Source organism: Eumetopias jubatus, unplaced genomic scaffold (genome assembly GCF_037043125.1).
Source record: "Eumetopias jubatus isolate StellerSeaLion01/CBP00866 unplaced genomic scaffold, mEumJub1_p1.0 scaffold_17, whole genome shotgun sequence".
NCBI classification, from domain to species: domain Eukaryota; kingdom Metazoa; phylum Chordata; class Mammalia; order Carnivora; family Otariidae; genus Eumetopias; species Eumetopias jubatus.
In genome coordinates, this window is record NW_028274823.1 from 35,532,913 (window position 1) to 35,553,769 (window position 20,857).

The 20,857-nt window shown below is 44.5% G+C and overlaps 1 protein-coding gene and 1 long non-coding RNA gene across 2 annotated transcripts in view; one reads left to right on the top strand and one right to left on the bottom strand.

Moving 5' to 3' along the window:
- Positions 1 to 12,594: 12,594 nt before the first annotated feature.
- Positions 12,595 to 18,735, bottom strand: HHEX (hematopoietically expressed homeobox). Its single transcript, XM_028098446.2, has 4 exons — positions 18,281 to 18,735; positions 16,003 to 16,181; positions 15,746 to 15,796; positions 12,595 to 13,770 (listed from the first exon to the last, which is right to left on the bottom strand). Exons 1-4 carry the CDS (start codon positions 18,642 to 18,644, stop codon positions 13,552 to 13,554), a joined length of 813 nt encoding a protein of 270 aa, XP_027954247.1. The 5' UTR covers positions 18,645 to 18,735; the 3' UTR covers positions 12,595 to 13,551.
- A 146-nt stretch (positions 18,736 to 18,881) lies between these two features.
- LOC148162153 (uncharacterized) overlaps positions 18,882 to 20,857 on the top strand; it is a 43,984-nt gene continuing 42,008 nt past the window's right edge. Inside the window, exon 1 of the long non-coding RNA XR_015767141.1 lies at positions 18,882 to 19,485. This is a non-coding gene — a long non-coding RNA (uncharacterized LOC148162153). The remainder of the gene's footprint in view (positions 19,486 to 20,857) is intronic.

Sequence of the window (20,857 nt, forward strand, 5' to 3'; positions counted from 1 at the left end):
TGGAAGGATGAGCAGGAGCTCTCATCCTTGGGCTGGAGAAAGCAAATTCTAATCCTTAAACTCAGCTACAGATGTATGAAATACAGAAACCAAATTGTAAGAGCATTATAATTAATCCAAAAGCCAACATATTATTAGACATGTAATATAGTAAAAGGGCCATAAAGTAAGGATTATTGAATAAATGGAATACTTAGATATTTTAAGGAAAATTTTTATTTGGTTCTTCACTTCATACTGTGGGGCAAAATAAATTCCAGGTAGATTAAGAGTTAAACATAGAGAGAAGGGAGATTGAGAAGGGAGAGTCTTAGGGAGAGTTTTTCTAAGGCAGGTAGATGCTCATTTGTTCTCTGAACGAGGAAAGACTTTCTAAGCTTAAGAGAAATAAAGGAAATCACAAAGAAGATATTGCTACATTTGACTACATAAAATTTCTCACATAAAAATGATAAACATCTTGGGCGCCTGGGTGGCTCAGATGGTTAAGCGTCTGCCTTCGGCTCAGGTCATGATCCCAGGGTCCTGGGATCAAGTCCCGCATCGGGCTCCTTGCTCAGCGGGGAGTCTGCTTCTCCCTCTCCCTCTGCCTCTCCCCCTACTTGTTCTCTGTCTCTCTCGCAAATGAATAAATAAAATCTTTTTAAAAAAAATGATAAGCATCTTGAGACACCTGGGTGGCTCAGTCGGTTAAGTGTCTACCCTCAGCTCGGGTCTTGTTCCTGGGGTCCTAAGATAAAGCCCCACATCGGGCTCCCTGCTCAGCAGGGAGCTTGCTTCTCCCTCTCCCTCTGCCGCTCCCCCTCCTTGTGCTCTCTTGCTCTCTCTGTCAAACAAATAAAATCTTAAAAAAAAAAAAATTTAAGCATTGAGAAATATCTCTGTAATAAATAAGACAAAAAGTCATATCCTCCAATATAAAGAATTCAAATAAATTCATATGAAAAGACTGAGACATGAAACACAATATGCTAAAGAAAAAGAAATAGCATATAAAATAATTCAATTTTTGATTAAAAAAACTAAACAAAATTATATCATTCTCCTGCTATACAATTAAGAAAGATTAGATGGATAAGCAACCTTCCCCACTGGTGAAGGTATGGTGAAATGAGCCTTGTTCTCTACTGATATAAACTAATAGAACTTTCCCAGGAAATAATTTCACAATATTTATCAAATATTCAAACCTTTGACTCAATGAACATGTTCTATGAATGTACTCTAGAAGGAATAAAACTGAAATGGAGGCAAATTGTGCTCATTTTAGAAAAGTTCGTAACAACAAAACAATGTAATACAACCTAATAATAAAAGAATTAAGAAATTATGGCATCATTACATAAGAATACATTACACAATCATTAACATATTTATAAAAGAAAATATTTATTTATATATAATATTTTAAGGGGTGCCTAACTGGCTCAGTTCGTACAGCAGGCAATTCTTGATCTTGGTTGGGGTCATGGGTCCAAGTCCCACATTAGGCATAGAGCTCACAAAAAAAAATAAAATAAAATACTTTAAAATATTTTAAACACAGGAAACAAAACTGCATGTACAGTATAATCTTAATCATGACAGAACATAGGTAGTGAATTGGCCATATTGATCTAGAAAAAAATGCACATACCGTTTGACCAGCAATTCCCATTCAAGGAATTTGTCCTAGATATGCTAAAGCAGAAAGACAGAAATGTTTGTTGCATGAATGGTTGAATTAATTTAATAATTTGATGGAAGAATTGTAATCAAGGTTTGAGTTCATTTAAATACTCTATTATTACATGTACAAGATATTTAGTGAAGCATTGTTTGTAATAGCAAAAGGCTGCAAACAACCTAAATGTACATCAAATCAGTTAGGATTCAGACATAAAAGGGAATACAATCCAGCCAGCACCAGAGAGAGAGAGAGAGAGAGAGAGGGAGAGAAAAAAGAGAAGAAGATGCAAAAGATGAAGATGAAGAAGGAGGAGGAGGAGCAGAAGGAAGGAAAGAAAGAAAAGCAAGCAAGCAAGCAGGGAGTGAGCGAGGAAGGCAGGCAAGCAGGCAGATAGGCACTCTCTATACTGACACGGGACAATCTTCAAGATCCATTGCTAAGTAAAAAAAAGTAAGATAGAGAAAAGAATGTCAAGCACATTATGATTTGTACTCAGGCAAAAGAGAAGGAGATAGTTACAGACATGCTATGTATATAGATCATCACTGGAAGACCACCAAGGAAATCACTAAGAGATGCCTCTGATGGGGTGAACCAGATGGCTAGGGTAGGGAGGGACACTTACTTTTTACTATATTACCCTCTGTACTATTTACATTTTTAACCATTTTTTAACAATTCAAAAATAATTTTAAGATTAAAAAAGTCATAATTTAAAATTATTATACATATAAACATGTGGGGAAAACAACTAAAGGAACTATCCTAAACTTTCTATGGAGTTTAATTCCCAAATTGGTTGGATTATAGGTGATTATTATTTTCTTCTATATATTTTATTTTTCAAATATTTCACATTGAGAATGTAGGGTTTTTATAACCAAGACAGACAGATATAAAAAGATCAGGTCCTGGAGCAGTCCCCTGAAGCCTATATAATCCTTAAGTAATGGAATAGCCCTTTTCTACAAGGCACATAGTAGAAAAAAGTTATAATTGTAGTAATGAAAACAGAAAACAAAGTTGAATAACCATTCTTCTTAGATGTCCGTGAAGATTCCAAGGCATTTCTGGGTACTTTCCCTAATTTTCATTCAGAAATTACCATTTTTCTTTACCTTGAAGAGGCATTTCACTGCTCCAACCGGACACTCCTCAACTTTACTTGAAGGATTTTTTTTCTTTTTAGCTCCAAATAAAAGAAAGAGAAAAAGGAGAAGAGGAAGGAAGAGCAGGGTTGACGGAGCAGGAAGAGGAAGGAAGAGAGCTGGCCAAGCACAGATCTGCCTGAGGTGGACAGAGTCACCTGGATGAAACCAGCTGAGATGGGCAGAGGCACAACCTTGATGGGAAAGGAAGGTCATGGTGATGCGATGAGAGCTCTGTGGACAGGATGTTAGATAATGTCATTTGCTCAGGACACTTTGATTATTGTTCTAACCACACTACGTGGGGGGATGAAGCAGGTACATGAGGCCAAGGATGAAAATGAGGAAAGAAGAGGCCACTGGGAGGCAATTCTATCAACAGAGCTGCCTTAGGTGGTTATTTATAACTTTGGAATGCCCATGTATCATTAAACATTTTGTTCTGGACTGTTTGGTTAAGAGCTTTTGTAAAGCCAAACTCAGGAACTGAAATGATATGGAACCATTACACAGCAAGAAAATCATAATTAAACTTGGAATAGAAACAAGTTTGTCTTTAAATATTGGAAATCCAAAGGATGTTTTTTTTCCTCCAGTCTTCAAAGTCACACTACTGTGTCTTACTCAAATTTATATACCCGGTGCTTTTCAAAGTCCCCTGGCACATAGTAGGTACTCAGTAAATGTTTATAAAGGGAATGGTTGAATTAATTTAATTTTTAAGCATTTAATTATTAATTAATTTAATAATCTGATAGAAGAATTGTGGTCAACTGGGAATGCGTTCCCGAGAACTCTTCCCTAGGGTGAGCTGTGATAGGCTTTTCTAGAGACTGAGCCTTGACTCAACCCTAGAACTGAGAGCAAGTAGAAGAGGCAGCCCAGCTCAAGAATTTACCAGAGGGCCCGTGAAATGAGAGATTCCTTGCACCCTTCAACACCTCAAATGCATAACCACTGAAATTTAAGAGACTAATGTGTTCTTTAGGAAGATATAGAACAGAAAAATGCAGCATCTTAGCATTAAATGAAACATTAAAGATGACCCAGTCCAAGCCCCTCATTTTATGATGAAGAAACAGACTCAGAGAGGATTAAGTGACATGTCCAAAGTCACACCGCTTACAAAGCAAACCCAGGACACCTTTCATAGTACCTTCATAATCACCAACTGCAAAGTAACAGGAACATCAAAGTGAAGCAGGATGCAAACCAATTTCCTAAAATTACTGCATAAAAATACTCTAAGTACAGACAGACTTTACGTCCAGAATTAAAATAAATTTGAGGTTCTGTTTCACTCACTTGACTCCTTACTTAGCTTTCTTATCATAAACAACTATGTGTAATAACATAAACAAATTAATCTTGGAAAACTGTCTTTAGAAGAAATTTCTTTTATGTGACGAGACACGTTTTTATTCATCAAAAGTTAAAGCAACAGGCATATTTTATAAGAATTTTTAAAATTTAATCCTCCTAAGGGGTGCCTGGGTGCACAGTGAGGTAAGTGGCCGACTCTTGGTTGCAGCTCAGGTCGTGATCTCAGGTCGTGATCTCATGAAATGGAGGAAGGTGTTAGGCTCCATGCTCGGCACAGAGTCTGCTTAAGACTCTCTCTCCCTCTCCCCGCCTCTAAAATAAATAAATAAATCTTTAAAAAAAAAATAGTTAAATTTAATCTTCCTGAGTGGAAAAGACAGGAAGTAGCTTAGCTGATATTCCCAGTTCTGATATGTGATGGGTTGTTGTCATTTGTTTCCTCACAGTACCCCTGGTCTTTCAGCCTTCTTTCCTTCTATGCACCTAGGAGTCTTTTTTTTCTTTTTTTCAGATTTTATTTACTTATTTATTTGAGAGAAAGTGAGAGAGCATAAGCAGCAGAGAGCTGCTGAGGGAGGGAGAAGCAGGCTCCCCGCTGAGCAGGGAGCCCCACACAGGGCTCGATCCCAGGACCCTGGAATCATGACCTGAGCCGAAGGCAGACGCTTAACTGACTGAGCCACCCAGGCGTCCCTTGTGCACCTAGGAGTCTTAGAATTACATATGGATCATGCCTTTTGAAAAATAAGTGCCTGGTTATAAATATGTGAACAGTGATATTGTTTTTAAATGTTCATAAATTTTGCAGTACAGTTTATGTTCAGATGGATTATTTTTTTTTAAAAATTTTATTTATTTGAGAGAGAGAGAATGAGAGAGAGAGAGAGAGAGCATGAGAGGGAAGAGGGTCAGAGGGAGAAGCAGACTCCCTGATGAGCAGGAAGCCCGATACGGGACTCAATCCCAGGACCCTGGGATCATGACCTGAGCCGAAGGCAGTCGCTTAACGAACTGAGCCACCCAGGCGCCCCCAGATGGATTATTTAAAGTAGCATGAAAATTCATAGAATCAACTACTACACACAGTAGCTGGAATGAACAAATAACATCACATAGGGGTGACTGGGTGGCTCAATTGGCTAAGCGTCTGCCTTTGGCTCAGGTCATGATCCCAGGGTCCTGGGATCGAGTCCCACATCAGGCTCTCTGCTCTTCAGGGAGCCTGCTTCTCCCTCTGCCTCTGCAGCTCCCCCTGCTTGTGCGTACTTTCTCTCTCTCTCCCTCTCTCTCTCACTCTCTGTCAGATAAATAAATAAAATCTTAAAAAAAAATCACACAATAACAGGGATGAATTTTACCAATAAAAAGGTAGACTAAAGAAGCCAGAGACTAAGGAGAACATACAGCAGGATTCTATTTATATAAAGTTCAAAAATCAGCAAATGAATCTATGCTGTTTAGAATTGGGATTGTGACAGGGCACCTAGCTGGCTCAGTCAGTGGAGCATGCGACTCTTGATCTTGGGGTTGTGAGTTTGAGCCCCATGTTGGGTGTAGATTACTTTAAAAATAAAATCTTAAAAAAATAAGATCTTAAAAGAAAAAATCTAGGATCAGGATGGTGGTTTCCCTGGGATGGCCTTGGGGCCAGTGACCCTGAGAGGGGCAAAAAGGGGGCTTCTAGAGATCAAGTAGTTCCATGTTCTGTGTCATCATATGGATTCCAGTTACATGGGGTATTCATTTTGTGAGCCATACACACCCATGATTGTGAACTTTTTGAATGTAAGTTATACTTTAACAAGAAGTTTCCTTAAAAATTAAAATTAAAATAAAATTAACACCGTTTTAAAAAACGATTTCATTTGTTAAAAATACATATTCTGTAAACATGATACTTCAAAAAACCTTCTGAAAAGTAAAACCATACAAATGTAAAGAGATTTTAGTGTCTCATGTTCAGACAGAACAGATAATACTGAATAACGGCTAAGATTCAGAACAATATATTACAGAAATTGCAGGCTTATATTCCCTGGTTGCCACTAGCATTGTGCTTTTCTTAATGCCTGAAATAATATCTAAACAAGGGGCAGCTGCTTCAGGCAAAATGGCACTTGGGTGATTTTAAAGACCTTAATGAGGTCAGGTAATTGCTTGGTGAAGCTAAAAATTTTACCTTCAATTAACTAATCAACAGCACCATACATCATCATAACTATCTCACTCTCTTCCACCTACATACCATCAAGTCAATATATGGGAGGCAGGTGTCTAAGAAACCACTTCCTCTGGACGTCTGAGCCTGCACTCAGGGGCCATTTTTTAAACATTTATTGAATTAGTCTGGTCTAATTTACAATTAATGGAAAGACTGTAGTAATGCAGATTCCATAAGCAGCTAAGGAAGGCTAAAACTTTGAACCACGGTGTGAAGCTAACACATTTTATGTTCCTTCCACAATCGCTTCTTTGCAATTCATGAAATACTTTAAGAAATAATTTTAAAACATTTGTTTTCCTGCTTCCAACTGCTAAATGGATGATATCAATAAAAATATTAGTAATAACCATGAATGGTGTCACTTTTCAGTAAAATAGGTATATTTCAAATATATTTCAATTTCTTGATTGAAATTGAGAAGTGTGAATGTGAAATTGAATGAAACTGCCAAATCTGAAGGGAAAAAGAACCAATACAAACCCACAAAAGCACTTCCTCTACATATTCATGTCGGTAAAAAGAGGGGGAAGCACATCATCTTTTAGTGCCTGTAGGCTGAAATAGACTTAATGGCGTCCCCCACCCCACCCATGCTGCAGTCCAGCAGACTCTCCTCCACTTGCAGGCCCTATCCTGCTTTCTGCTGTGCTCCTGGAGCCGTCCAGGAAAGCTGTGTTTCCGTGGCCAGTGAAGAGGAAACATAAGAAGAGGGCACAGCTTGGAAAGGGGGAGAAATGTCTCCCCTCTCCACTGGGGAAGGCTAATGGTTTTCACTCTCATTCTGTAGTACAGCATTTAGTAAAAGCTTACCACATGCCAAACACAGCACTGGATGCAACAGACACTAGAGTAAGCCACAGCACTGCTCTATTTCAGAGGTCCTTGTGGAACATTCATCAGTGAGTCAGAAGGAGAATAAATGTAATGGTACTAAACAGTGTATATAATAGGAACACTAAACAATATGGATCAGTGGAAGAACTTTTTTTAACACCGTGAAAAGTATAAAGCATATTTTATAATGGTCATGTCCTCAGAAAACTGGAATAATGCTCCAGTTTATTGGTTTCCTGGCATAATAGAATAATGGGCTACACAGACAGAAACTGCATATCTCCTATATTGTATTGTAACTCCTTCTAGATTTAATGCTAGACTTGAATTAAGGCAAAAAGATTACATAAAATGAATAGAAACACCCAACGCTCTTCTTAAAGCTAGAATTATACCCTGCTTGATACATTCTCAAGACCACCAGAGATTAACAAGGAAGCTCACATGACAACTTTGGTATAGTAATTGAGGGTTTGGGCTTAACTTCTTGTTGACAGTTTCCTTATCTAGAAAATGGACTAATAACAGAATCTACCTCATAGAATTTTTGTGAGGATTAAATCATAGAAAGTATGTGAAGGACTTACATAATGTCAATATGTTAATACATGGTAAATGTTCAATATATGTTCATTCATTCATTTAATTCACTCCTATGGAGCACTTGTGCATCACGCTGGAGATACATAGCAGTAGACAAAACACAAATATCCCTCATGGCATTAACATTTCAGTGAGGAGAGATAAATAATAAATAAGTAACTGGACGGGGACAATACCAGTCCATAATCCCTTCTTCAAAATTCCAGAGCCAAAAACCTCTGAAGATTCTAGTCATATTTACTCCCTGCTCTCTTTCATCTCCAAGTCTACGAATACGATCATCCCTCTCCCTGGGAGAGCATCCCATCTCCTTTCCTCTGCCAAGAGCCTCTGGAGGGTTCTGCCATGACTTCCTATTCCGGCACCTTATAGCAGCCTCCCCCGGTCACCTCTGTCACATGCCAGTGTTACTCAGGGTTTAACTCCTAGAGGGATAATTTTTTTTTTTCTTTTTTTAGGTAGGCTCCAGGTGGGTCTTGAACTCACGACCCTGAGATCAAGAGCTGATCTGAGATCAAGAGTGGGTCACTTAACCAACTGAGCCACCCAGGCGTTCCAGAGGAACAAATATTACTCTATTATCGCTTATCCTGGTCCGAAAAGGGGAAAAAAAAAAAAAGCTAAACTAAAGAACTGTCCTGGGAGGGATGAGAGTAGTGTATTGGGACTCCAGCAACATCTTCCTCAAACCTAGAATTTCCACCTCAAAACTGAACATTTCTATATATTTAAAGAAAATCTTGGCCCTAATTGTGACATCTAAAGAACTGAGACGAGACATTTTTTATTTTTAATGGGGAAATAAAATGAATGAGGAAGAGAAATCCTGAAAGGGGGCGGGAAGGGGGGGCGGTGCGAGTAGGTGGAGTGGAGAAAAGAAATGATAAAAAAGTGGAGAGGCAAGGATGAAAGGCACAATTAAACTACAAAAGAAAAATATAAACAAGTTTCATGGAGACAAACTCAAAAGGCATTTCTCTTCCTGCAAATATCTTGGGGGGGGGGCGGGTACCGTTAACTTTTTCCTGCAGTTGTCTTTGGAAAGTGATGAGATTTTTGAATAAGATTTTGAATGATACTAAACTTCCCTTTCAAATTAGAAAAAAATTCTAATGGTTAGAAAATATGCTTATTTTTTTTTTTTTAATGAGAAGCTATCTCCTTGGCTTTCATCTGTAAAATCGCTTGAAATTGGCAGTGACCTCCCCTCCCCTGTTCTTTTCTTTTTTCTAAGTTAGCTACATGGAAAAGCGTTCAGCCGCCTCGAAAACCTCGCGGCAACCGCCGGATGCTCCAAAGTCAAGATCCTCCGCAGACAGGAAATGCCTTTGCCAGCTCCAAGGTCTCCTCCCCGCAGCCCTCTCCATTGTCTGCAGAGATTTGTGTACATCCGACTGAAGAGGTTTACCGCCTGCTACAGCGAATCAAAGAGCTACCTTACAAGAAGGGAGTCAGTGAGGGCTCTCTCGTTTTTCTAGCTAACACTTGGCGCCCACTGTGTGCCAGGTATGATGTTTGCTCTCAGGTGAGCAGCCCACCTCTCTAGGAACTGGGCTGAGAATTCACATTGCCCAAGACCCCCAACCAGCAAGAGAGCCGTTCTTCCAGCCCTGCTCTTACCCACGATGGTATAATTCCTGACATTGGGGCCCCCTCAGCCAGATCTGAAGGGGTAGCTGCAGTTCTGAAGACCTTGGATCTCAGATATTTTGGTGGGTGGTAGGAATCTCCAAAGTGCTTGTCATTTGGATTTAACAACAAAACCAAAAAATGAATCAAGGGACAGAATTCGATTAGATAAATTACAGAATCCAGCTGGAATTTCATGAAACCCAAAGTGAAGGAGAAGAAATGTTGGGATATCTGATTATTTTTACCAAACTCCTAACCATTTAGAAGCATTCTAGGGGACTGGTTCTCCACATTCTGTCCCATGGTGTCAGGAGTCACAAAAGTCTCACCTCCCCTCACAGATTTAAAGGATCATTGATTATTAGATTTTAAAGAAAAATCAAAAGGGTGAGCTTTTGAGCTTGAGTTCCACAAGGCAGTATAACTGGAATGGGAATTTTGGTAAGAGCAGTCTGTCCCCCTCAAAGTGCACTTCCCCAAGTCCAAATACATTTTCTTGAATCTCTGCCCTGCCTCCATTAAGTAAAATGAATATTCACAGCAATGAAACCACCAAAGAGAAAAAAAAGTTGTCAGAAATGTTGAAAGAGAATAGGTACTTTCACTATCAGAGATGGTTTCCTCTTTTCCCACAAGATGTTTTATCAGCTTTCACCCTGAGAAAACCATAAAAAGTAAGAAAAAGAAACCTTATGCAATAGTTCTCTAAATAAAATACTACACAGCAGGCTAGTCATCCCTAAAAGTGATGTTGTTTAAAGAGTCAAAGTACATCATCCAACAAAATCAATATCCTATTAAGTTAGAAAGGGTTCTGAATATCAAAGACCAATGAACTGAATAACTTAAAGTATAAGTACATGACCCAGGGGATTAATCACACACTGTCATGGTGAAATTAGGGCAATTCTTCCAATCATTAACGTTTTGCTTACAAAAATGTGCTTTTCTGTTTGTCTTTCTGCTAAATGATAACCGTTTTCAAGTTGAATCTCCTGATAAAAAGAGTTAAAAACAAGACAGGAGTTGTGCTGTAAAGGTCATACATGCTGCTTCAACATGAAATAGCCAAAAGACAAACAAATGAAAAAATGCCTGGATTGTAGGAAGAATTTGTAAATATTCATTGCCAATCTGCAATGGGGCATTTTGAAAACAGTTAAAGCCAACCCGTACCCTAAAAATACTGTACTCCGGTGAACCTGCTCTTGATTCTTAAGACTATGTTTAGATTCAGAATATGAGCAACTTGAAGAGGGTTAGGAGTAGCTTTAAACTAGAAAACATCCTGGATTGAAGAAACTGTCTACTTTAAAACAAGATTTCACCCTTCAACTTTTCTAGCGTCAATCAATACATAAGCCCGTATTTCTCTGCCTGATCATCATGATACAGTTATTCTCAAGAATAAACATTAACCAGAGGTTATCTCCAGAAGCGAAACACACACAAACTGATTTCAGGATTGCTTTAATTCAATGTTAGACCCACAATCTTCCCATTCTCCAAAAGTCTGATACAGACAGTCCCATTTTCAAATGGGACTGATTATGACCCTTGAAACCTAGATGTAACCTGTCAGGCAGGATCTGGGAGTTTGGAGCCTGCAGCTGATGGGAAGGGAGACACTCCAGAAGACCTAGAGGTCTACTTTAGGTTCGAACACTGAGAAGACATAGAGAATAGGGGGAACCATAAAGATAGAGCTTGAACTGAGTTGGGAATTTGGGGGCCAGAAAGGATCAGGTAGATCAACTAGACCATCTCCATTCCACAGATGAGAGAACGGAGGCCAGGAGCTAAAACTCCAACCAAATTATTAAACTTCCAGGCCTAGTCACACCTCTCTGCTTAAGGACCTGGTGCTAATTTTCTCAGAAATTTAAATTTGCAGGCAATTCCAGGGGCCTTCTTGGAATCTAAGGAGACAGGCTGTAACAACTCCCTAAAAGCAATAACCTTTTCACTCTGTCTTCACTGGAGTGCCCATGTCTGGGGAACCATAGCCCTGGTCAGCCATGCAAGCGGCAGAGTCGTTCCTTCAGGTGCCCTCAGTCAGAAGGCACCCACCTCCACAAATAACTAGAGGCCTCCATGGAGGGAGGCCCAGGCTAGAAGAAGAGGTTTCGGAACCTTTTCCCCAACAAGTCCCTCCTCATTTTCCTGGAATGTCAGGGACCTGATGACTCCACTAGACAAGCAGGCGGACGCAGTCCCTGGGCCAGTCAGAAACCTCAGGCCATCCTTCCCCTCAGCCCCACACCCCCCTTATCTGGCACTGCCATTCTCCCCCCTCACAGTAGCCCTTCCCCGGCCCTGCCAGGGTCCCATAGCCACCAGACTCTGGTTCCCACCGGCCTAGATGAGCCCCGTTGCCTTCTTTCTCCCTTTCATTCCTCCCCGCCTCCGGCTCCCGCCCTGGGAGGAGTTACTGGGAGAAGGGAAGCAGATGAGAGAGGAGTGAGGGTGTATGCGGGCCCCAGCTGCTTCTACTCGAGGAGCACCTTAGAACGGCGGTTCTCAAAGCGCGGTCTTCCTACCAGCCACTTTGACATCACCCGAGCACGTGTTGAAGTGCAAATTCCCGGTCCCACCCTAGACCTACCAAATCAGAAACTCTGGCGACACGGTTGGCCAAGAGTTTCAAGAAGCTCTGCGGGTGCTTCCGAAGCTCGCCGAAGCTTGAGACCCGTGGTCTCGCACAAACTACCTCCCCGCTCTTCCCTGGCACTCTCCCCCCACCCCCTCCGAGGACCCCCCTACCCGGGCTCGGCCGCCAAGGGATGACGCCGTGTTGACTCACTCAGGTCAAGGACAGCGGCCCGGGCCAGCCAGGGAGCCGAGGCGAATCGATGGGGTTCTGCGGCCCCGCGCTCCGCGACGCAGCCGGCCTCGGCCCTGGCTCTTCCAGCCCCCTGGCGCGCCGGGGTCTCAGACCCGCCGAGCCGGGGGTCCGGGGGCGGGAGCCTCCCCCCCTGCCGCGACGCACACACGTCGAGCCCCTCCCCCACCCGAATTCCCTCCCCCTCGAGGGAAAGTCCCAAATCTACTTCCCGGGGCCCGCCCACCCGCCCGCCGTCCCGCGTCCCGCGCCCCCGCGCCCCCCGCGCCCCCCGCGCCGGGACCCGGGAGACGCTGGAAGGAAAAGTAAGAGGTGTGCGTTTGTTTCACTGGAAGAATGCTTGGTCCCTCGAGGTCAGTCGTCCCACCGACGGGTTTATTTTATACACAAGTTACTCATTTAAAAAAACACCATTTTGGTCTTTTTTTTTTTACAGTGAACAATTATATATACAACACATTATAAACAGTTTGATATAAAACATAGTATCTACAGTCTACTTACATTTAATTAACCTGCTACTTCTAGTTCATCTGTGATTAATTTTAGTCCCCGATGAGTCAGTTTCTCTGCTTGAATTGGACTGTACTATTCCCTTTACACCTTGCTCATATAAGGTACTAAGTGATAGTGCAAAACAAGCATTTAAGATTCTCATCAACTAGATCTCGCTGACAAAAAGAACACACACATCCCCGAGACAGGAGCTCTGAGATCATATTGGATTTAAGGCAGCAGTATAAAAATGTAATATAGTGCTTCGGCAGCACATATACTAAAATAAGAATGTAATATAAAAGTAAAGGAAGTTTCTTTTTTAAAATAGTCCAAGGCTGCCTGAAATGTGGGCCCCATGAGCAAGGCAAACCTCTGGATCTGGGGTGCCCTTTTGCTTTTCCATTAAGTGGGATGCAGATACAGATTAAATTCAAGAAGATCCTACTAAAACCTTTAGTTATAACTTAAAAATTTAACAAAAGTTCAAAATTACTTTTTATAAATAAAAAAACAAATTTACTTTTTTAAAAAGGGGGTGAATTTAACCAGTGAAGAGTCCCTTCGTCATATACCTACAATCAGTACATAAACCATTTAAGTCAAAATTAAGGTTTCAGTGTAAGTTTGCTGCTTAGCCAGTGCACCAAATATTTTAGGTTTCCAGAATACCAGAAAATTGATTCCCTTTCTCATAGTTTTCCAGTATGTCTATGGAGATTTTCTGTAGCAAATGTTATTCCCAAGTCCAGTTTTCTGAACATGCCAATGTCAGTGGTCATCATCCAGCATTAAAATAGCCTTTATCACCCTCAATGTCCACTTCCTGATCAGAATCCTCTGAAATCTCTGATTCAAGGTCTTCCTGGGAGGCAGGGGATGGTGAACATTGAGAGCTATCCAAAGCACCTTTATTCTGCTCACTGGGCAAGTCTTGCCTCTGGTCACAGGGATTGTCCAAACTTTCCAGTTCTTCTTTTTTATTGCTTTGCGGGTTCTCCTGAATGAAAGGAATGAAAACGGAAATTGGTAGGCTTGTGAAATATGGAGACATAAGATACATAAATCAAACTGTGTTTTCATTCTCTATCATCTTTAGAATTTTTAGTTTATCTATTGCTTTCATCAGCTATAATCTTTATTCAGAAAATACATACTTGTGCTTCTCATTTTGGAAGAAAAGTGCCTGTCATATCAAAGAAAATTATTCTCTTGCCAGATAAGAACAACCAGTCACAAATATAAACAATGTATTGTGTCAAATGAACACTTAGCTCCAGCCCATACTCATGGTCTCAAGATTCTTAAAAGTTTAGGGGAGGGAGAGATATCTTCATTCTTCAAGTATTTTTAAACCTTGCCAATTAACAGGGTCTTCCAGACCTTTAAAAAATATGAATGCTAAGTAGTGAATTAAGGGAAAGTTTCAAAATTATTAGATTTTTCATCCATTTTCTGTAGTAAATTTATAAACTTACAAATACACATAACAAGTTACAAAATCATGGCAAAGGTAAAAATGCAGAACTGGAAGAATGCTGCCAACTGTAAAGGGAGACAATTAACTACAATTTACTTATAATCCAGGGGAAATTTCTGGAAAATATATTCCCATATTACAAAGGAACCACTATTTTTTTTTTTAAAGACTTTATTTATCTGACAGAGAGAAAGAGAGAGAGCACAAGCAGGGGGAGTAGGAGAGGGAGAAACAGGCTCTCTGCTGAGCAGGGAGCCCAATGCAGGGCCCTACCCCAGGATCCTGGGATCATGACCTGAGCCGAACACAGATCCTTAAACAACTGAGACACCCAGGCGCCCCAGGAACCACTATTTTAAAAATCCCTGGTAAACTGCAGTCAAGCCTTTGACCAAGAACTAAGTAAGTGAGTGAATTTTTAATTGTTTGTCTAAAATAGACATAAACACTACAAAGAAATATGATATATTCCTAAGGGTTTTTTAAGCAAGACTATAGAATAATATATTCACCAGGATTGCAATTAAGTAACAAATATATGCACAAGGTCAGAGATTGAGAGGGAATCTACAAATTTTTAAATCATGTTAGAATAATGAAATTATGGGAAATTTATTTTCTGTCTCAAAGTGCTCTCTGTGACACCATCTTACTTCTAATGAAAAAGTTATCACTAAATTTAAAAATGTACACTGCTTTCAATTTCCCCATTCCTATTATTGTTTTCAAAAATATTTTATCCTAAACTGTATATACAATGGCAAATGAACAATTCAGCAATTGTCAGGTAACTTTGGAGAAGACATCCAGATTGGAACATCAAAAGCAAATCTTCAGCTTTAAGTCAATAGAGGTTTTTCGAAAACTGAATTAGCCTTTACTTTTTATCACATCTTGCGTAACAAGGTCATTGTAAAAAAGACTGTTAGTAAGTTTAAGCTACTTTCCAAATAGGCTTGTATATTCTCTTACGTATCTTATATTCATTTTAAGAGCTGGTATTAGATGGGAAATAATTTTAAGCTCTTTGATATTTAATTCTTCTAAAAAAAACAGTGCAAACAAGACTTAGAGGTGTTTATTTCCTTATATTTACCCTTAAGCTCTGCCTGGTTTTATTATGGCTGTGTAAATAAAAGAAACAATTTTCTCCCAAAGATAACTGCTTAAGTCATTTACTGTCAATTACTTTATCTTTCCTGCGTTAATTAGATAAACAACATATGGAGTTTATAAAACAATTAGCCCGGAGTTTTACCAACCAGTGTGTGAAAACCCAAGCATAATTGATATAGGAACTGCATTAGGTGCTTTTAGCATTACTGCCACCTGAGCAACTCATCCTGAATTTCAGCAGGACTATTTGCCTTTTTAATCAAGGTGAAGAGGTTAAATAGTCTCTCAAATGACTTTTGCATACAACCCATAACAGGCCTCGCATTGAGATAACATGATAAAAATATTTATTTCCATAGAAACAGAACCACGTCGATACCTGTTTCAGTCTTCTCCATTTAGCGCGTCGATTCTGAAACCAGGTTTTAACCTACAGGAAAGAGAGAAAGAAAACTTGCCACGAACCCAAGCGACCTGGGGAGTAACGGAGAAGCTGTTCGGCGATTGTCGAGCCGGCCAGAGCTCCGGGCGTTAGCGCGACACGGCACGCCCGAGCGCCCGGCTGGCGACACGTCTGTCTTCCGCCCCGCGACCCCCCGCCCCTGGAATTTGCCCCGAGCCCGCAGGCGCGCTCACCTGTCTCTCGCTGAGCTGCAGCATCTTGGCCAGACGCTTCCTCTCGGGCGGAGAGAGGTATTTCTGGGTCTCAAACTTCTTCTCCAGCTCGATGGTCTGATCGTTGGAGAACCTCACCTGGCCGCCTTTCCTTTTATGCAGAGGCCTCTGCAAGAAAGGGCTCCAGAGCAGGGGTTTGCCTGCGGGCAGCGAGAGCAGCGGTTAGTGACAGACCTGGAGCGGCCAGGCCCTGGGGAGTAGGGGACGCAGAAGGACACTCAACTAAGGCAAGTTCACATACACCCACCCACAAGGACCCAATACGTTCCCACCAAGACACGTGCATACTCAGGGACAGACACACCCGAAAGCACACACACCTACACTGCGTATGCACATACACCACCCTTGTACACTCAGAGGCACACGAACGGCCATCACAGCCATAGCTGATTTCAAACGCAGAGATCTTTTGATCCCCAAAAGAACACCCACTATAAATCGAGCCTAAAATACCACGACACTCTTTTAACAAGTCGCTCTCGAATTTATACAGAACTGTTTGCACCTCTAGGCCCTGTCCCTTGGTGAGCCGCACTTTCCAAATACCCGAGTGTGTGTCTGTTGGGGAGGAACCGGGCTGTTACCCTCCTTGGGGCGTTCCGGCCAGGCGCCGCCGGCTGGAGCCTGCTCTGGAGGTCCTCGGGGCCCGGGCGCCGACGTTAGGCCGCTAGCTCGTGGAGCTTCCAATCCTGGCTCCAGGGCGCTGCGGCCTCCTCTGATTTCACACCCGGCGGCGGGGGCGGCCAGTTAAAGCTACGCCGTGGGCTATGGCAACATTTCCGTCAATGTGTTTCCTGTTGGTCTATCTCGAAAAGCCCTTCGCTTCCTCCTGCGCGGTCCCAGCAGTAACCCAAGGAAACCCAGGGCGCGCTCTGTGAAAACGTTCGCCCCAGGCCCGGCCCGGCCGAGGGTCCCGCTCCCGCCCCAGCAGGCCAGCAGAGCCACGCCGGGGCCACCGCACCAAACCCTCGAAGCTGGAATCAAATATACAATAACTTTAAAAAAAAAAAAAAGAGCTACAATATAATCCCCTTCAGATCTTAACGACGAGAAAGGAAGGTGGAGGGCTGACCTAGAGGCCGCGTCATAAACATGAAGGCATTAAAATGTTAGTTCGTCTCTAGGGTCCCCACAGAAGCTGCCAATAGCAAGAGAGTAAATTTAAAACCCTGGTGGCCCAAGGCAAGGAGCCCCGTGTCTTTATTTCCCCCGGGGCTTCAGATGCCAGAGCCGGCAAGGGCCACCCGGAGCGCGAGTCACCGCTGGCTTATTTCTTAGGCCGAGCGCTGAGGGGACAAGCCCCGCGAATACCATATGCCCTAGGTGTCCTGGCTGCCTTCCCTACTCCAAAGACCTGTCAGTCAGTCAGTCCGTCCGTCCGTCGGTCTGCAGGCCTGCCCCCAAACACTTTTAAAGCTGGCATTGTTGGGTTTTTTTTTTCCCCAGATTTTGCTTACGTCAGGCTTCAGACTAGTGCAAAACAGCTTCGGGGGGAAAAAAAAAAGGAAGCAACTGGTTATTTTAGCTGCCATAAAGTCACATCCCACACAGAGGAAATGAACAATATCAGAAAAACGGATCCCGGCTATCAGAAGTCGAGTGTTTCCTGAATTTGTCTGTATTGAGGATGTCGATAAAATAATCAGCAGCGTGCACTACTCCGGGGGAAGGGTCTGCTTCATGCAGCCAGGAAAACACTTAACAGCTTCTGAAACCAGATTTACTCCTATCGAGAACTCAAGATTTCCTGTATGAACGGAAAGGGTCAGGCTCTTTCACTGCACAAGCTTGTTGAACCAGGTCCAGCCTCGTAACCGCCGGGGCCCAGCAGCTATCCCTGCCCCGCAGGACCGGCCCGGGGCGCCTCGGCATTCCCTTCCCCGCCCCTCCAGCTAAGAGGACCCCACCCCGAGCGACGCGCGCGCCCCGGGGCTGCCTTCGGCCGCCAGCCCCCGCGGCAGTGCCAGAGGTCTCGCGCGGGCCCGCGCGCCCCGACGCCTGCAAGGTGCAGGAAAACCAATCTGAGTCATGGTGCGGTCAGCCCCGGCCGCGCGCCACTGGGGCCCGCGCCTCCCGTCCCCGCGCGCGCCCGAGAGCCGCTTTTCGATCGCTTTTGCCACAACTTTCTATTGCCTCCCCCTCCGCCCCCGCCGCCTCCTGGACGCTGCCACCTGCCGGGTGGCGCCTTCCTCGCCGCCGCCGCGGCTCGGCCCCGCCATGACCCCGGCCGCCTTACCCAGGGGGTCGTGGCGGAGCAGGGCGTGCGTGTAGTCGTTCACCGTCCGCGGGAAGGGGTACAGAGGGCCCCCGAAGCCGCCGGGTCCGTAGGCGGCGGCCAGCGCGGCGGCGGAGTGGTGCGAGAAGGCGGGATGGATCGGCGTGGGCTCGTATACCGGTGTCCGGTAGGAGGACACGAGGCTGGTGAAGGAGGAGTTGGGGGACGGCAGCGTGGGGTTGGGGGTGGGCGCGGCGGGCCCGCGGCCCAGGATGTCTTCGATGTAGAACGGCGTCGGGTGCGCCGGCTGCAGCAGCGGCGTAGGCGCGTACAGCGGCACCCCCACGGTGCCCGCCGCCGCTGGCCCGGGGTGTGGGTACTGCATGGCTCCGCTGCGCTCCGGCCCCTCGGAGAGCTGGCGGCCCGCGCCGCGGCGCTACATTTATCCGCGCTCCGCGCTCCCGGCGATAGGCTCTGCCGGCCACGGGGTGGGGCCGCGCTCTCTGGCCCCTTCCTGCCGCCCATCCCTGCGGCCAATGGCGCGGAGCCCCGGGAGCCGCCTCCCGCCCCCACCCTCGGCCCGCCCCCGCCGGCCGAGCTCCCGCCCCCCGGGACGCGCTCGCTCTCAGGCTCCTGGGACCCTGCTCCCCGGTGCCCGGCCGCCGCCGTCGCTCGGGGCTCCAGGCACCCTGGCCCGGAAAGCCCTCGAAGGAAGCCCAGGGCCACGTCCGTCGTGGGGAGACACGAGGAAAGTAGCTCCTGGAACACGGACTCAAATAGTCCCAGCTCCTGCCGGGAGGCAACTCTGCCGAAACCCGAGGGGCACTGGTCCAGGCCCGGGCCCAGGGTGGTAGCAGCCGGCCCCAGGCGCGGGGCAGCTAGACTCGAGCCTGGCAGGCGTAGAGGCCACCGGCAGAGCCGCGCCTTCGCAGGCCTGAGAGTAGCGCTCCCTGGAGTAACGGTGACACTGGCTTGTTGCCCGGGGCGTCTCCGGAGCTCGTAGCGGGAGCGGGCCCTGGGTTCCTGGGGCAGCTCCAGAGAGAGAAATCCAGCCCTTAGCTACGTCCCAGTTGGGGTAAGGACGACTAAACTCAGGTGCTCCGGACTCGTGGCCGCTCCAGCCCATTTCATTTGTGGGCTCCCCGCGCTCAGCCACTTCCGTGAGGACGCTGGCAGAAGCCGCTGCGGGAAGGAATCAGGGGAAAGCCTGGGTCTTACGGTGCCAGGTAACCGCCCCGATGGGGTTGCTCTGTGTCCCCTATCCCCGGGTCCTGGGGGTCGCAGCTGCGCGCAGCACCGCTTTCCCGTTTTGCACGTGTTTTCTATTGAATCCGTGGCGCTACCCTCTTGCGGCCTCGGCTCTGTGCAGCTCCACTCGCCTGAGGGGCAAGGGGGCATTTTCCTGATTGACGCCCTCCTGCGGTCGTCACACCTCGCGGTGAGCAGTTTCTGCTAAGGTCCTCCATTAATCGTGGAAATACACATTTCCCAGCTTTTTCTACTGAGGTTTTTTTAATTTACATCTTGGAACTATTTCTCCGACTAAAGCCGGGTCGCAGACGAAAGAAGAGTGGACTGGAAGCCGGCTGGCCTGAGTTCGAGTTTCACTGCGCACATCTCTGTAGAGCAACTACTGTGTGCCACCAGTGAACAAGACAGATGTAGTTCCTGTCTTCACGGAGGCAGGAAACAAATTTTAATGCTGTGTCTTATGTGTGTGCTAGGAAGGAGAAGTACATAATGATCCGAAACCTAATAACCAGGGGACGTCACCTAGTTGGGGGAGGGGGCATGTTAAGGAAGAGAAAGTATTCTCCAAGGAAGTGATGTTTGAAAAATGAGAAATTGTCAGAGAACGTAGAGAGGGACGAATATTCAAGGAATAGCATGTGAGTGTTGTCAATGCAGCTTTGGTCAAGTCATCCTCCCTGAGCTTTCTGAAACATCTGAAACTTAGCCTAAAGGCTCCTAATCTTTTGGGGGTTGAGTTATGCATTTTTCAGAATCTGATGACAGACAAACACAGGGAGTATAATAGGCTATCATGTGAGTTAAAAAGTTGGGAAAGAGTAAGGATATTTATCTGTGCTTTTGTTCTATTGGGTAAACTATCTCTGGAAGATGACCCAAAAACTAATAACATCGGCTGCCTATGAAGCGAGAGGTGGAGTTGGAGGGAGAACTTGCTGTATACTCTGAGTATTTGGAGAATTGAACCATGTGGATGTGTGACCTATTCATAGTATAAGCAGTTCCTTGAAGAAGTGGCTGATTCTAGGTCTGGGGAAGGAAAAGTACAAGGTGAGCTCTTGTACTTTTAGCATCTTTTGCTAGAAACCACAGGAGACACACCACCCTGATTAGTCTTCCATGGGCCAAATTTGGGGTGGTTTAAGTATCAAAAGCACATTTTGGATTATAACAGTTCATAGTCTCACTCTCCATAGTGATGCTCAGAGAGAGAGGGATGGTGGATGGTAAAGCTGGAAGGATGCCAGCTAACAAATGTAAAAAACTTGATCAAATAAAATTAATAATTCAACCATCAAGTGAGGGGTGTCTGGGTGGTTCAGTCAGTTAAGTGTCAGCCTTCGGCTC

What these genes read in the sequence shown, in the direction of transcription:
- HHEX (XM_028098446.2), bottom strand. Translation starts at nt 18,644, where the DNA reads ATGCAGTACCCACACCCCGGGCCAGCGGCGGCGGGCACCGTGGGGGTG. An exon ending in GCTCCGCCACGACCCCCTGG is followed by an intron (nt 16,182 to 18,280) that starts GTAAGGCGGCCG and finishes CGCTGCCCGCAG; the next exon opens with GCAAACCCCTGCTCTGGAGC. An exon ending in TGCAGCTCAGCGAGAGACAG is followed by an intron (nt 15,797 to 16,002) that starts GTGAGCGCGCCT and finishes TCTTTCCTGTAG; the next exon opens with GTTAAAACCTGGTTTCAGAA.